This window comes from Lissotriton helveticus, chromosome 5_1, assembly GCF_964261635.1.
Source record: "Lissotriton helveticus chromosome 5_1, aLisHel1.1, whole genome shotgun sequence".
NCBI lineage: Eukaryota > Metazoa > Chordata > Amphibia > Caudata > Salamandridae > Lissotriton > Lissotriton helveticus.
The window spans coordinates 737,219,176-737,236,755 of record NC_136065.1 but is presented as its reverse complement, the minus strand read 5'-3'; the positions used below and the strand labels follow the sequence as shown (position 1 = coordinate 737,236,755).

At 40.2% G+C, this 17,580-nt stretch overlaps 1 protein-coding gene across 1 annotated transcript in view; it reads right to left on the bottom strand.

The window, feature by feature from the left end:
* Positions 1 to 1,184: 1,184 nt before the first annotated feature.
* Positions 1,185 to 17,580, bottom strand: part of PKD2L1 (polycystin 2 like 1, transient receptor potential cation channel) — a 2,231,834-nt gene continuing 2,215,438 nt past the window's right edge. Inside the window, exon 15 of the mRNA XM_078641081.1 lies at positions 1,185 to 1,727. Within this exon, the coding sequence (XP_078497207.1) occupies positions 1,575 to 1,727 (153 nt within the window). The 3' untranslated portion in view covers positions 1,185 to 1,574. The remainder of the gene's footprint in view (positions 1,728 to 17,580) is intronic.

Sequence of the window (17,580 nt, the reverse complement as noted above, 5' to 3'; positions counted from 1 at the left end):
GGATTTCTTAAAATGGATTTATTGGATTAACAAATGGCAGGCATAGACAATATGAATCAAATAAAGAGTTCCTAGCCACACCTATTGCCCCTGCCAGCGCTGCCAATGACAGTACAAGCACAACTACTAACCATCACACACCTACAAGTTTGACAATTCAGGCCCTCAATGTTACAAGCATGGCTTGGGTGGCAGGTATTAGTAATTTTTATTGTATGTTGAATGAATAAACAACTCGTGTTGTCCTCATCCTCAAATTAGCTAAACAGGATCACCACGTGGCAGACTATTCTATGTCCCACTGTTGACAATTAAGTGCTGGTGAGCACCGGAAACCACCTCTCAAATTAAGCACTGCTATCATGCTTCTTACTCTAAACATCTGCATTTGCATTACATGTGTGAAAGGAGAATGTTCAAATGGGGACTTAAAACTCTAATGGACACAAATATATGATATAATATTAGCCGGCTTCTGTTTAATGTACATACTGCTATTATACTACTACTGCCAGTAACACAATTATTTTTGGTGTTAAATTCGATGGCAGTGAACTTCAGAACGTATTAGGATAGAATCTACATTGTAAGGAGGTTAATAGCCCCATTATTTTGTTGAGTGCTGTTTGATTTTTGCCTGTAAGTTTTTCTCTTTGCATTTTTTTCCCGATAGTTTGAGTCCTACTTTTAAAGACAAAGGGGCAGATTTATGAAGGCCTTGCGCCACGTTTACGCCGCTGTTGCGTCAAGCAAGGCGGCGTAAACGTGGCGCATCCCTACGAACGATTTACAACGTGACGCATCTAGGCAGATGCGTCACGTTGTAAAGCCCTGCGCCGCTTGTGGGCGTTCTGGCGCAGGGTGGGCGTTCCGGGGCAGGTGCGCCTCGCAAAAGTGGCTGAGTGAAATCTATGAGATTTCACTCAGTCACTTTCAGGCCAATGCTGCGTCAAAAGCCTGCGCCTGCTTGAAGCAGGCGTAGGTCTTGATGCAGCATTGGTCAGATAGGGCACCCACGAGCCTTGCTGGAGCTGCGTCGCGCTTGCGACGCAACTCCAGCAATGCGCCGCCTTTACGGCACAGATGCGTCACGCATCTGTACCGTTTTTGCCCCATGGTGCGCCGCATTGTAAATGCGGCGCACCATGGGTGGCGGAGCTGTGGCGCACTGTGGCGCACATTAACTGGCGCATCCCTGGGGATGCGCCAGTTAACATAAATCTGCCCCAAAATGTTTTTTACCTGTATTGCTTGATAGTCGATTCCCATAAATATGATTCACATCGGACATACGGTCCTCTGTGTTTCTGATGAATTATCCCCAACTGTATCTCCCAAAGTAGCCCAAATGGAATGTTTTTGACTTAGCCTCAATGTTCAGAAGCTATTGCCCTTTGTGTTTTTATTGCTTCTCTCATGACAACAAAAATGCAAACAGTTTTTTCTTTAATTAGATATCGTGTCTGAGAGCACTCTCCATATATATATTTATAGCTGGCTAATACTTGACAGTAATGGTTAAGACACGTTTTCTCTTAGAAAGGAAATCTACCGGTTATTTTTGCATTTTGTGATCAATGAGACCATGACTTTGAAATGTTTGGGTATAAAATGTTAGTAATTCCCGGAGAAGCGTTACTGATATCATTTTTCAATTCTTCTTGTTCTTCTTTTACAAACTGGTCCAGATTTCGCTGAAGACGTTCTTCCAGGTTAAGCAATTCCTCCTATAAAGCAATATAGAAAATATGCATTAAAAAAGCTCAAAGGAGTGTGTAGCCAAATGAATCTATTAGGAAATGTTAAATGAAAGTTACAGCATGCATCGTTAGGTTTCATAACATACACTCTACGTTCGATAAATTACCAAGCTCACTCGTATAGAAATGTAAAATAATACATTCTTACACATAATGCATTTATTATGTAGCCTAACTTATATCATCCGTTTCTTTGGTATGATGTGGTGGTGCAAATTGTGTTTTAATGACATTAAAAACAAGTTTCTATTACTTGGGCATTAGTCCGACCCTGAGCATAACCTCTCATTCAGTTTTCCTCCAAGTCAGCTCAGTGGTTGGATTGAAGTAACAGGAGCATTTGTCATGGAACAATCTTAGCTACTGAACATCGTCTCCAAAGGCCCACGCCAGTAATTCATTGGCATGCTACAAAACCAGGCAGTCGGATAGTCCCTAAAGCTCTTGATGTGTGACCAGGGTAAATCCGACTGCCTTTGAGTGGAAGCTACGATCAAAATCAAAATCCGAAGCACTGTCTACGTTTACACAGCAGTACCAGCGAAAGGTGCACAATATGTTCAGAAACTGACCCCTCCCAGCAAGAGACCTGAGATCAAGATCCCTGCCTGATCCATCAACGTTCATTCAAGAGATCAAAATGGAGGCAGATCATCAACCTCTCCCTGATACAGTTACCCGATCCAGGGTTACAAAATGAAATATTAAGGGCGAGGGCGGGATGTAATCTAATTTACTCATCCTGCCCAAACTGGGCCTGGGTTTAGGACAATAGTGGCCTCTGCCCCTTGATGGAGCAAGGATTTGCACGTAAGCAACTTTCTGGATAAATCCTCTCATATAAAACCATAATAAATTGCTAATAATTGTTTGTAGTACTCATTTTACACAATATTCTTACACATATTAGAAGAAGGGGAAGCTTGCCTATGTGCCTACTAACAAGTAACCCGAGTGCAACCAAAATGGCTGCTAAAACTCGGGGAAATAAACTGTGCATGTGCCAACGGCATGACGTCATAACGCTTGGAGGGAAAGCTTTGCTTCTGCGCAGTAACACCAAACATGGCCGCTTCAGAACTCACATGCTAAGCATCTGCTCTGCTCGAAATTAAACTGTGTTTGTACTAAGTGCTACTGCATAAATAATTATTTCTATTAAATGGGATTAGAGTAGAGATAAGTGGCATACAGTGAAATCATTTTATTTGAATCTAACATCTTGTCTTTTTGATTTCTCTGTTAGTTTGTAAATTGGGCCTAAAGGAGAGTTGAGGCTAATAATCACATACCCAGCCCGAGTGGGCTGGGTATGCTCAGACGTGAGTCCCAGGCTCTCCACACCACTGGAGTCAAGCTATCCAGGCTGAATGAAGGCTGATAGCCAGAAACCGGTCCTTGGATGCTTGATTCCGGTCTGGGAAAGACATGGCTTGGTAGTTCGGACTGGACTGTTCCCATGAGGCACAGGGTCAGAGCTGATTTGCATATAGCCAGTGTCTAACCCAGGGTGGTGTGGAGTGCAAAAAAACGATGGATTTAGGCCCAGATCCTTGTACTGGGGTGAATGTATGACATTGTTCTACATTCTGTCCATCAACTGTGTTTTTTGCAATTTTCACCCCGAGTGGGCTGGGTATGCTCAGACGTGAGTCCCAGGCTCTCCACACCACTGGAGTCAAGCTATCCAGGCTGAATGAAGGCTGATAGCCAGAAACCGGTCCTTGGATGCTTGATTCCGGTCTGGGAAAGACATGGCTTGGTAGTTCGGACTGGACTGTTCCCATGAGGCACAGGATCAGAGCTGATTTTCATATAGCCAGTGTCTAACCCAGGGTGGTGTGGAGTGCAAAAAACCGATGGATTTAGGCCCAGATCCTTGTACTGGGGTGAATGTATGACATTGTTCTACATTCTGTCCATCAACTGTGTTTTTTGCAATTTTCACCCCGAGTGGGCTGGGTATGCTCGGACGTGAGTCCCAGGCTCTCCACACCACTGGAGTCAAGCTATTCAGGCTGAATGAAGGCTGATAGCCAGAAACCGGTCCTTGGATGCTTGATTCCGTCTGGGAAAGACATGGCTTGGTAGTTTGGACTGGACTGTTCCCATGAGGCACAGGGTCAGAGCTGATTTGCATATAGCCAGTGTCTAACCCAGGGTGGTGTGGAGTGCAAAAGAACGATGGATTTAGGCCCAGATCCTTGTACTGGGGTGAATGTATGACATTGTTCTACATTCTGTCCATCAACTGTGTTTTTTGCAATTTTCACCCCGAGTGGGCTGGGTATGCTCAGACGTGAGTCCCAGGCTCTCCACACCACTGGAGTCAAGCTATCCAGGCTGAATGAAGGCTGATAGCCAGAAACCGGTCCTTGGATGCTTGACTCCGGTCTGGGAAAGACATGGCTTGGTAGTTCGGACTGGACTGTTCCCATGAGGCACAGGGTCAGAGCTGATTTGCATATAGCCAGTGTCTAACCCAGGGTGGTGTGGAGTGCAAAAAAACGATGGATTTAGGCCCAGATCCTTGTACTGGGGTGAATGTATGACATTGTTCTACATTCTGTCCATCAACTGTGTTTTTTGCAATTTTCACCCCGAGTGGGCTGGGTATGCTCAGACGTGAGTCCCAGGCTCTCCACACCACTGGAGTCAAGCTATCCAGGCTGAATGAAGGCTGATAGCCAGAAACCGGTCCTTGGATGCTTAATTTCCGGTCTGGGAAAGACATGGCTTGGTAGTTCGGACTGGACTGTTCCCATGAGGCACAGGGTCAGAGCTGATTTGCATATAGCCAGTGTCTAACCCAGGGTGGTGTGGAGTGCAAAAAAACGATGGATTTAGGCCCAGATCCTTGTACTGGGGTGAATGTATGACATTGTTCTACATTCTGTCCATCAACTGTGTTTTTTTGCAATTTTCACCCCGAGTGGGCTGGGTATGCTCAGACGTGAGTCCCAGGCTCTCAACACCACTGGAGTCAAGCTATCCAGGCTGAATGAAGGCTGATAGCCAGAAACCGGTCCTTGGATGCTTGATTCCGGTCTGGGAAAGACATGCTTGGTAGTTCGGACTGGACTGTTCCCATGAGGCACAGGGTCAGAGCTGATTTGCATATAGCCAGTGTCTAACCCAGGGTGGTGTGGAGTGCAAAAAAACGATGGATTTAGGCCCAGATCCTTGTACTGGGGTGAATGTATGATATTGTTCTACATTCTGTCCATCAACTGTGTTTTTTGTAATAATCACATGGTCCATGTGCAAAGGCGCATTCGAAAATAACTCCGGAGTCATGATCTCAAGTCTTGGAACCCGATCAAGGACACCCCTTTCCCATTTTCTGAGAAACAGCTGAACATCCTGAAGACTCAATGGACAAATGTAAATCTGTTAGTAGCCATTAAGAGGGGAGATCAGTTTATGTTTTGGAAGATTATTGCTAATGGCTCAAGGGCAAATTCTTTGGCCCAGGATTATAACTTGGATCCTCGAACCTGGTATAATCACTTTGCTTCTTGTATGCTGCACCAGAAAGCCCATCAGTAGATTCTACAACAGATATCAATATACTCTTGTCAGCTAATATTTCCTCTCCACTTCATTTTAGCATGGCAGATACAATAACTGCAATTGCTGCCATAAAACCCTCTAAAGCTCCTGGACCTGATAAAATCCCTGGCGACTTATTTAAGCATGCGGTGGATGTCTAGGCTCCCTACATTAATCTTCTCTCAAATGGAGTAGCCAGTGGCCAACCAATCCCCGAATCATGGAGAGGAGCAGAGATCGTTCCGATCTATAAAAAAGGCTCGAGGGACGATCCAGCAAACTATAGACCGATTAGTCTACTAGATATACTGCAAAAAGTCTATGCTAAGCAGATTTTGGATAGACTAATCGATTGGATTTCAGACAATAATGTGCTCTCCTCTTGCCAAGCCGGCTTTAGAAAGAAAATTAGCACCATAGACCTAGTCTTTAGGCTTTTAATCATATCATGGAAGTATACAAGGCTACGACATGGCCACCTTTATGTGGCCTTTATAGACTTAAAGGCCGCATTTGATTCCATACCTAGAGACCTTCTCTGGGCTAATTTAGTACAGCAAGTAGTTCCGAGTAACATCGTAACGCATTTGGTTAGGCTCCACGAAAATACATATGCAAAAGTGCGCTGGGGGAAATTAGGAGAATTGACGGAAGAAATACCTATACAACGGGGTGTGCGCCAGGGCTGCGTCCTGGCGCCAACCCTATTCCTACTTTACGTCAATGATTTGATCGAAGCTCTTAAAAATACCATCCACGATTCCCCGAAACTAGGTGGTGAGCATATTTGTGCGCTAACTTTTGCAGACGATACTATCTTGTTATCACAAACACCAAGGGGCCTCCAGAATCTTTCAAATGCACTGGATGAGTATTGTAACGCAAAGGGTCTTGAAATCAATCCTGTAAAAACTAAGTATATGATTATCAGACCCTATAGCTCATCCACAAATAAACTGCAGCTAAATAACGTGATTTTGGAGCGTGTTCCGAATTTCGTATATCTTGGGGTTACCGTTGACTCCAAATTGTCATGGAGCCCCCAGATTTCGAAATTTAAATTGATCCTTACTTAAAACGCGTCTCCAATCATAAAGAAACTCTCTTCCACGACGTCAAAAGCAATTACACCGGCGCTCCAAGTATACAAATCAAGAGCCCAGTCTGCGGCTCTATATGGTTCAGAATTGTGGGGGGGAGGGGGGTTCTATCATCATTAACTGTAGGGGAAAACAAAATTATGAGAAGGTTCACTGCCCTCCCGCAAAATACACCAGTGATTCCCCTTATGCTGGACCTTGGTATTAAACGTATAGAGCATAGGGCCATTTGGATGACCATTTCGTATTGGATCAGATTATGGACAACGGAGGAACTGCTTGTCTACAGGCAAGCATTGCAAGAGTTGATTAATTTGGACGTTAATGTTATGTTCCCCTGGTTGGCCCATATTCATAAATGGTTATCTTATTTGGGCCTGAGCAGATACTGGAAACATCCGGACCTGCTTACCTCTTACTCCAAAATTGAATGTAAAACCATTTTCTGGAACTTTATTGAGCAGAGTGTTATAGCAAGTTCTGGTAATGGATCCCTTACAACTCAGTTTTTGATCTCTAAATCTAGCCCCCCGTTTGCACCTTTTCTAGATGAGGTGGAGCCTCTTTTAGCCAAGAGTCTGTACCTAAAATTTAGATATGGCACACTACAAATCAAGACCTTTACATCCAGGTGGGGGAAAAGGAGTGGCGAGGTAGAAGATTGTACCTGCTCCAAATGTTCCCTGGGAAGAGAAGAGGACATTGCTCATGTTTTATTTGTTTGCAAATTATATGAAATTCCCATAAACAAGTGGATTAAACCCCTAGGCAGGAACCTCGGTATTAGAAAATATATTGAGATGCTGCGTATTCTTAAGTCAGATACCTCTGGACTGGTTGTTTTTGGAATGAGTAGATTTCTGTTATCTGTTAATTTTATTAGATCAAAGTGAGGCTTAAGGTTCTGATATGTAATGCATTAAATGAATTATGATGATTTTATCTTTTTAATTAATGCAATTTCACTTACCTCAATTTGTATATTATGACAGTATGATTTTTTTTATAAAACTGTGTATTTTAGAAAATGTATTCTTTTGTTGCTAATAACCTAGAATTTTAGAAATTGTTCGGAAAAAAGATAATTGATTCCCTTTTATGTAAATGTGTTTTACTTTGATGATTCTGTGAATCGAATAAAGATGCTTACAACAAAAATGTTATACAATGTTATAAAAGACATTATGAAAATGGGTGGGTAATAAAGCTGGTGTGAAACAAATTAATGGGCGGGAACATAAGACAATGCTTTTAATCCCCTTGTCATGTCCAATCAGACGTAGCAGTTTACACAAGTTTGAAATATTTGGGGGGGGAACATGCCATCAAAAGGTATAATTGGGGTAGTTAGTGATATGAAGTAGCCTGATAGCTGCCAGAACACTGAGAGATAGAGATGCTGTCCAAATGCTGATCGAAATACCTGAAAACAGACTTATTTATTTTGTTACAGATAAAACTAGGAAGGAGCTTTGCGGAAGAATCGAGAAGTCAATAGAACTAGGAAGGAGTTTTGGGGAAGAATCGAGGAGGAAACTACCATCAGAGAGGGGTTTGACGCTGGTGTTAAATCCAGAAGAGGTTACCTGCCCTGTCTTAAACTTGTCCTGATTCCGTCACTTGAAACTTTTCCGAGGGGCCCAAACTCTTGGCCAGAGGGGTCTGATCTTGTACCATCCTAGGTAAATATAATCTGTGTATTTTGTCAATATCCAATCTGTGTTATCCCAGTGCACTCTAAAGTATAATGCTTGCAGTACAGGTAATTCAATGTTTAGGTTGGCGCTACATCTGTTACACGTCGTCAATCCGTGCCTTAGGACAACAAAAAACATGGAGTGAGAAGGACCAATTCTCACAAAGATGTGCACTCTGTAGCAAGAGGAACCTCTTGTTCCTTCAAATTTCAAAATCAATAGTAGTCACAAATTAATGTATCACTTTTCCGATGTTTCAAATATTTATTTTCATTATTCACATGTTCATAATGTGCATCTTATGATTTAATGATTTAATTTAATCTTTGATTGTTATTCCCAATCCTTCGTAAACCCAATGCATTTCGGGTCAAAATCAAACGACCCTTCTTCAGGGGTCTGTAAAGGAAACATACAGGACCATGTTAATTACTCACATATATTGTGCTATCTCATACATCGTAATGTAAAGAAAAACATGACCAAACAAATCGAAATAATTCCTAGTGTGCTGAATTAGAAATTGTTCAACGGTTACTGTGGGCATTTAACCAATCATAAACAAGGACCTCATCACGTGACGCTAGTCACATGATCTGAGTATGCCGGCTTCAAAATGGGAAGTAAATGCAAGGATACGATACTCAAATCGAACCAATCCAAAGATTGTATTCTACATCATCACCAAGGCATGATTGTAAAATCTACATTGTGCACGTTATTTGAACGAAAACATTGGTTATTAAAACCACCTCAAGAATCGTGCATCTCAGTTGTGCGATTTGATGGCATGCTTCAATCCAATGATTGGCGACAGTGGATTTTGTGTTTGAAAGTCTGATATTACTTTTATGTTCGGTAATCCGTACTTTTAGTCTCCTTTCAGTTTGGCCAACATATACTTTGCCACATGGGCACTTGATCGCATATATAATGTTCTTGGTGTCACATGTGGCTGAATGTTGTAATTCGATCTGATATCCTTTTGTAGGATGCATGAACTGGTTGCCTTCTGGAGAATCCCAAATGGAAAAATGGCCTAACACTGTTTAAACGTTATATAGATGACATTTTCCTAATTTGGAAAGGGAATAGATTTGAACTGGAACGGAACATCAAGTTGCTAAATACACACAATGAGCGAATAAAATTCACACATATCATAGAAGAATCATGCATATCTTTTCTGGATGTGGAAATCAGTTTACACAACAACAAATTGAGTACTAAAGTGCACATAAAACCGACGGATCGCAACTCGTGCTTACTATTTCAAAGCTTTCACCCGGAAACATTGAAAAAGCATCTGCCTACATCACAATTCACTAGACTCAAGCGTATAACAAGTCACAAATCAGATCTATCTACTTCTTTGGAGATTCAGACACAGAAATACCGCACAAGGGGGTATCCTGAAACTATTCTGAAGGAATCTCTGGACAGAGTTAAAGCTAAATCTAGAAGCACGTTACTTGAATCAAAAGTGGTCTGTAACACAGGAAAAACTGTATGTGTACTCAAGTACTCCACTGAAGCAATTCGAATCAAACGCATTCTCAACCAACATTGGGCATTAATCACAGGAGAACCTGATTTGAAGGGATTATTCAATGAGAGAATCACCTTTGCATACAGAAGATCACGCAATTTAAAAGAAATTTTGAACTCTTGTAATAAGAGAGAAAAAAGGACATATAAAGGAATGTCCAGATGTCAGAATTGCATACATTGTGGAAACATGATTTTAGGCAACCAGTTCATGCATCCTACAAAAGGATATCAGATCGAATTACAACATTTAGCCACATGTGACACCAAGAACATTATATATGCGATCAAGTGCCCATGTGGCAAAGTATATGTTGGCCAAACTGAAAGGAAACTAAAAGTACGGATTACCGAACATAAAAGTAATATCAGACTTGCAAACACAAAATCCACTGTCGCCAATCATTGGATTGAAGCACGCCATCAAATCGCACAACTGAGATGCACGATTCTTGAGGTGGTTAAACAACGTCAGACATGGATCCTAACAAACAAAGACTACAAGCAGAGTTTTTTTGGATAAAGAAACTTAATTCCCTCCAACCGGTGGGGATGAATGACAGGATTGAATACACTTGCTTCTTATAAATGATTAATCCATCAATATATATGACATTGGTCTATGGACTGTTCTTCACCTTGGATCTTCTTTATACCACTAATCTACTGATTCCCTTGAAGTTTAATTGTTGGTTTAAATTTATCATGTACCCACAGATAATTTTGATTTTGAGCATTCACATTAGCGATGAAATTGTGTTTGTGTTTTTCGATGTTTGAAAATCGTTTTTTAATAACCAATGTTTTCGTTCAAATAACGTGCACAATGTAGATTTTATAATCATGCCTTGGTGATGATGTAGAATACAATCTTTGCATTGGTTCGATTTGAGTATCGTATCCTTGCATTTACTTCCCATTTTGAAGCCGGCATACTCAGATCATGTGACTAGCGTCACGTGATGAGGTCCTTGTTTATGATTGGTTAAATGCCCACGGTAACCCTTGAACATGACTTCCTAGTCGTTCACGGAGACGGTTTGTTCCCGACCTTTAGGTAAGCGCTAGATAGAAAACAAACGTTTACATGCTACTGTTACGTATTGGGTCCAAAATGGGAAAGACGCTAGCATGATGAAATCATAACACATGCTGTTCGTAAATATTTGTCTTCACGATAATGTTTTAGCTATGTTTTTGTTCAGCTTGCTTTTTGGTTTAATGTTAGTTTGATGAGTTTACACACTAGGGTTGTAAAGAGTATGTTTTCTACAATTTCTAATTCAGCACACTAGGAATTATTTCGATTTGTTTGGTCATGTTTTTCTTTACATTACGATGTATGAGATAGCACAATATATGTGGGTAATTAACATGGTCCTGTATGTTTCCTTTACAGACCCCTGAAGAAGGGTCGTTTGATTTTGACCCGAAATGCATTGGGTTTACGACGGATTGGGAATAACAATCAATGATGAAATAAAATCATTAAATCATAAGATGCACATTATGAACATGTGAATAATGAAAATAAATATTTGAATCATCGGAAAAGTGATACATTAATTTGTGACTACTATTGATTTTGAAATTTGAAGGAACGAGAGGTTCCTCTTGCTACGGAGCGCACATCTTTGTGAGAATTGGTCCTTCTCACTCCATGTTTTTTATTTTGTCAATATGCCTTTTCTCTCTATCCTCTTTTTCCTGAGGTACTCATCACTAAAATGTATACTCTAATTCAGGTAAAACAAATCTTACCTCTTTAGAATGATGGAGTTAACACTGTAATTTGTAATTGGTTTCACTTTAAAAATTAAGATAAATCTTTAAAATCTAAACTGAGTCTGTGGTCATTAATGAATGAACCAGGTAAATATATCTTTGTTAAATTATCAACACTAATCAACTAAAATCGATCCATGTGCAAGAAAGGGCTTAGTAATTAAATAGATTCAAAATTTGTAGGCAGATCGGACATATAGAAAAGCCCTAAATTGATCTCCAGCGACTTTCATCGACCGAATTGTGTAAGTGAGTGTGGTTTATGGGCCGGAATGTGTGTATATTGGTGATTATTGTGCGCAGGTTGGTGTCTCGCTGGATCAGTTTGCTGGTAGCAGAGGTATGGCTATTATTGATCATAGAATTAAGTATTAACAAACCTGTTTGTATATTGTTTAATGTTGTCTGGAAAGTCCCAGAAAATGTATAGCGGGTGATAGATGGACATCACACTGCAGTAAGGTTACTGGTCGGTTTTGGAAATGTAGTTGTGAAACAGTGAAAGGGATTGTTAGTGAAGAGTTCGCTGCTGAAATTTTGTTGTTATATCACCTATTAAGGGTAACACTGGAAAAGTAGCAGGTTCTTCTGAGCTTATGTGAAGAGTGAACAGAATGGTTTTACTCGTAGTGCATGAAGAGTAAGCAGAAGGTTTTACTCGTAGTAAAAGCATCTAACTATTAGTTTTGTGAGACCGACAGGGTAGAAAATGTTTTTATGTTGTTATTAATGAAAATTTTGGTGAAAGATTAAAGAAAAATACGTTTATCATATTACCTTGTGATGGGAGGGTCAGCTGCTGGAGTTGCACTGCGTCCCAAAGTGCAGCGCTGGGATTGACCGAGTCAGCGGGTGTGGGTGACAAAACAGGGAATTGTAAAGGAGGGGTCAGTTGTCGCCCTGACCTCATCAGGTGCTGCACTGGGATTGGTCGAGACAGTAGGCGTGTGAGTTATGGAGAATTGTAAAGGAGGGGTCAGTAGTGAGGAGTGAATACTGACGACACACTTTAGTATTGGATAAAAGAGTTTAATAAAATAAACCTGATTGGATGAAGAGAATAAAAACTGCAATAATATTGGAGAAACGAAGTATAAACAAAGGTACGAATCATTTTAAATTAAAATAAAATTTATATGTGAAAACACGATCCAACCTTAACAGGGAATAGCCCGGATAGGAGACATTTGGATTTTGTTAGACAAGAATTCATGAGAAGAATAACTTATAATATGTACGGAGAGCGTAGAAAAATGACAATTATACAGAAAATCACAAAATATTTAAAACTAGAGAAGGAATTCTTATCCCACCGCTTCAAATTCCTGCTTCATTTATGATGATGGGGAGAGGATATCATACTTGTGTGTGGTTAGAAAATTGGATCGAATATACAAAAGGTGATGGAATACTAGCTTTTTCAGAACATGGTACATTCAACGGTAGAATCCTTCACAACTTGAGCAATAGAATGAATGAATTAGAACCTAGATTAGCCCAGTATGAAGCACTAGAGGAGTGGGAAATGGAGGCATTTGATTGAGACAGAACTAGGACTCATAGAGGATTCTATCCTAGGACGTTGCACATAAAGGGTGAAGATCAGATGAAACAATGGAGACAGGCAATGATTACAGAAGGATTGTATCCTGTATAAATGTCAGATGAGCAATCTGGAGGCAAATGAACAAGGAAACCTAAAAATATGACAGGTTGTGGTGAATCTGAAGATTAGTTTATGGAAGACATTTTAACAGAGAATCCTCCATCATACCAAGACCCAACCAAAATATACAGAGCGCACCAGCTTTAGAAACCTCATTGGTTCCTCAAGTTTTGCATGATTCATTAAATGGAAGAATATTACAGTAAAAAGAAAGAGAGGCCATAAATAAAAATAAGGTTGAATTAATACAGAAAATAACCCAATTGAGTGTACATCTGGAAGCATTAACCATACCAGCGACTATAGGTCCTGTGGTCCCATTATATGCGGATAAAAGAAACTGTTCCAACCCACCAGAAGCGTGGAGAAGCGTGGCTCAGTGGTTAGAGGCGGCAGACCCGGAAGCTGAGATCGGCCGTGGACCAGGGTTCGATTCCCCGCCTCGGCGGGTCTCGGGCTCAAAAATTCCACGGACTTGACAATTCTCGCTCCGGTGCCTACTCGACTCACGGGGTCACACTCTGCGACTCTGGGCAATAGCTTGCTTAATCTCCACTACGGCCCCTCGCGGCGGGATGCCTGGCTTTCACCTTGTGGATACCCTGCCGGGGTATCTCACAGGGGAATACCAGGACGGGTTCCCTAAGCAAGCGCCTTGATACCTTCGGGTGATACGTGCGCTATATAAGTCGCAATACATACATACATACACCAGTTATGGCTACTCCTGTAAAGGAGCCAAGAAAAGAGAATATAATAATTGAAGATCAAGCTAGTGAATGTGAGTCCGTAATATAATTAATGGACTTACCAATCATAGAACAGATACGTGAGACTCCAAGAAGGGTTACCCCAAGTAGTTCAAAAGAAATAAAAATAGAAACTTCCACAGGAACTACCCTAGTGTCACCTGAAGAATTAGAAAGATAGGTACAGTGAGTAGATAAAACAATACCATAACCAAAGATGTTGGACATTTACAGATTACAAATAGAGTTAGAAGAGATGATAGCTGAAAATGTAAGAATAGACAGATTAAATATGTACTGTGAAGAAGAATTATTATTCATATGTAGAAGCAAAACCAGAAATGTAAAAATATTTCATGAGAAATTAACAGAACTTGCTTTGGAGATGGGAATTGAAATAGGGAAATCCAAGGTACTGCAGAAACCTTACAGAGCAGAATTTACTGACGAAGACTTAGAAAATATGAACATGTCAGGAAGGAAACTACAGAATAAAGAATTGATGACAATCTTGCAGAAGTGGGGAGAGTTAGACTAGTTAGACTAGTGGATGGCAAGGTGGACTAAGAAGAAAGAGGACGCAAAGCAAACAAAACCGCAACAGAATATATACTAAGAGAAGCTAAAAAGACAGAAACATTGTGACCTATGAGAGATGTACCCAGAGGGGGGTGTACATGTTCCATTGACTAGGCAAGATATTTTGTCATTTACAAATGATTTTCCAAAATTAAGATAGAAGCCAGTTGAATGGTACAGACAGGTTGAAAGGTTTGTGAAAGTTTCGAAGGTTTTGTTGAAAGATTTGGATGGTCTGTTTGACATAGTGGTACCTACGGATTTATGGAAAGAGTGTAAAATCACAGTAGATTGGCCTAGTGATGAATATCAAAGAAATTAGAAAACAGGTGCACCTTCGGAAGAAGTAATGAAGAAATATAACCAGGTGATTACTTTCTTGAAAGGGAAAATACCTCCAAAAGAAACTGATTGGATACAAATAGATAGAACCATACAAAAAATAAATGAGAATGTCCATGCATACTATGAATGTCTGTTGCAGGTGTTTAAGCAGTATAGTAGATTTGAAAATATTGGTGATAAAAGTATGGGACATTTTGTCTATCGATTTGTATCTGGATAAAGACCAGAAATTTGTCAGATGTCAGATGATCCAAACACACATGCTGTGCTGGCTAATGAAACTCATTGATGAAGTTTTGAAGTACGCAAAATAGTGTGGAGATGAGATAGATAATAGACGGAAAAAGTTAGAGGAAAAGGTAATGTGGGCACAAGTAAAATTCTCAAATTAAATAACGAACAAAATAAAGGACCAGGACAGACTGAAATTAATGGTGGAAAATTGAGAGGGAAAATGAGTAGAGAAGACGCAAAGAAAAAGTTTCCTTGTCATGGTTGTGGAAAATTGGGGCATTGGAAAAACAAGTGTAAAAATATTCAAACTAATAATGGCCCAAATAAAAATTTAAATCCACAGACGCAGAATGAGGTGATATTGAGTAAACCACCACTGATTGTAAATCCACAGAATCAGTTACCACCTGCCCCTATGACAAATTTTGTGAACAAAGCAAAGTACGGTGTGGACGCCAGATTTCAAGGAGAAAGTGGTAAGCCAAATTCTGTAACTTCACAATTTCTTTTGCAGAATAGTAGTTCATCGGAGGATGAATTATGACTTTGCCTGAGGAGGGGAGTGAGGAATGCGTACTTGGCGCATCCCTACCGGCAGATCAGTCAGGTCCATATATTGAGAGAAAGGTAGAAGGAAAGGATATTACCTTCTTATTGCACAATAGTGCTACCTGTTCTACTGTGAGAAAAGCATCTTTCTCAAAACCGCCCCTCTCAGGTGAAGCCATCCAAGTAGTTGGATTTTCTAACCGATAAATCAGAACCCCAGTTCCAGAACCCATGGAAGTATGTATAGGGAATTCTAAAGAAATGCACAAGTTTGTAGTTTGTGATTCCAGTCTTGTAAATTTGTTAGGCAGGGATTTACTATACAAGATAAATTGTACCATATATTGTTCACCGGATGGTGTGACAATCCAAACCCCTGATGAAGATAGTATCTATAAATTGATGCTAGCAAACCAAGGAACAGAGGTAGATGAGATGTACTCCATGATGACAAAAGATGACCTACCAGATGAGTTAAAATTGACAGTAAATCCAAAGGTTTGGGATTTCACTGGAAAAGAAGTAGGATTGATGGCAGATGTGGACCCAGTGAAAGTGACTGTAAAAGAAGGTGCTACTTACCCAAATACAAGACAATATAGAATGGGTCCAGAAATTAAATCAGGTGTCATAGCAGAAACAGAACGAATGATTCAACAAGGCATTTTAAAAGAAATAATGAGCAGCCCTTGCAATTGACCCATAATTGGCATTAAGAAACCTAACAGGAAATATAGGATAGTACAGGACCTTAAAAAGATAAATAAAATTGTGGTGCCTTTTTGTCCCATAGTGCCAAATCTAGCAGTAATGCTGTATCAAATACCATGGAATGCAGGATGGTTTACAGTAATCGATTTGTGTCATGCATTTTTCTCTATCCCGTTACACCCAGATAGCCAACACCTCTTTCCATTTAAATTTGAAAACCACATTTATGTGTGGAATCGTGTTCCTCAAGGGCACACCAAAAGCCCTTCAATATTTAATCAAATCCTGAAAAAGTGCCTCGAAACATTATAATGGCCAGAAGCTCAGTTTTGGTCCAATATATAGATGACTTATTAGTGGCTCAAAAACACAAGAAGATTGTGTTCTAGATTCAATTGCATTGTTAAACCATTTGGCAGATGGAGGACACAAGGTGTCACCAGAGAAATTACAGTTTTTACAAAACAAGGTAAAACATTTGGGACATCAATTAGAAAGAGGAGCAAGGAGGGTGACACCTGAAAGAATCAAAATAATAAAAACAGATGCAGTTACCACAGACCCAGAAGAAAATTAGAATGTTTCTTGGTGTTGTAGGATACTGTAGGCAGTGGATTGCAGGGTTTTCCTTACTGGCCGAACCACTGATACAAATGACAAGAAAACAAACAAAAGATCCTGTAGAATGGGATAATGAAAGCATGGAAGCTTTTTTATAAAATTAAGAAATTGTCTATGTGAAGCTCCTGCTTTGAGAATGCCGGATTACACAAAAGAATTTGCATTATTTTGTTGTGAACGAGATAATTGTGCCTTATCAGTATTGACCCAAAGACTTGGTTTGATGAGACGACCAGTGGCATATTTTTCTGCTACTTTGGACCAAGTAGCTTCTGCACTACCTGGTTGTTTGAAAGGGGTAGCTGCTGCTTGCACAAGTCTTGAACACAGTGAACCGATTGTGATGGGACATCCTGAATTTGAATTTGAATTTGAATTTTGAATTTGAATTTTTAGTTATTTGTAGAGCGCACATTCACTGAGCAGTTTCTTGGCGCTCCTGTCAAGGTATATGTCCCTCATGCAGTTGAAATTCTTCTGACCAGAACTCGAACACAGTATCTCACTCCAAGTCGAATGACATAATATGAGATAATTATTCTAGGAGCAGAGAATGTAACAGTAATCAGATGCACTGTTTTAAATCCAGCTACTCTATTACCGGATATGTACGGAGAAGAAGTGAAGGATGATGTTGATCATGATTGCCTGGATGTAACAGAATATTTAAAAAAAATTTGCCCA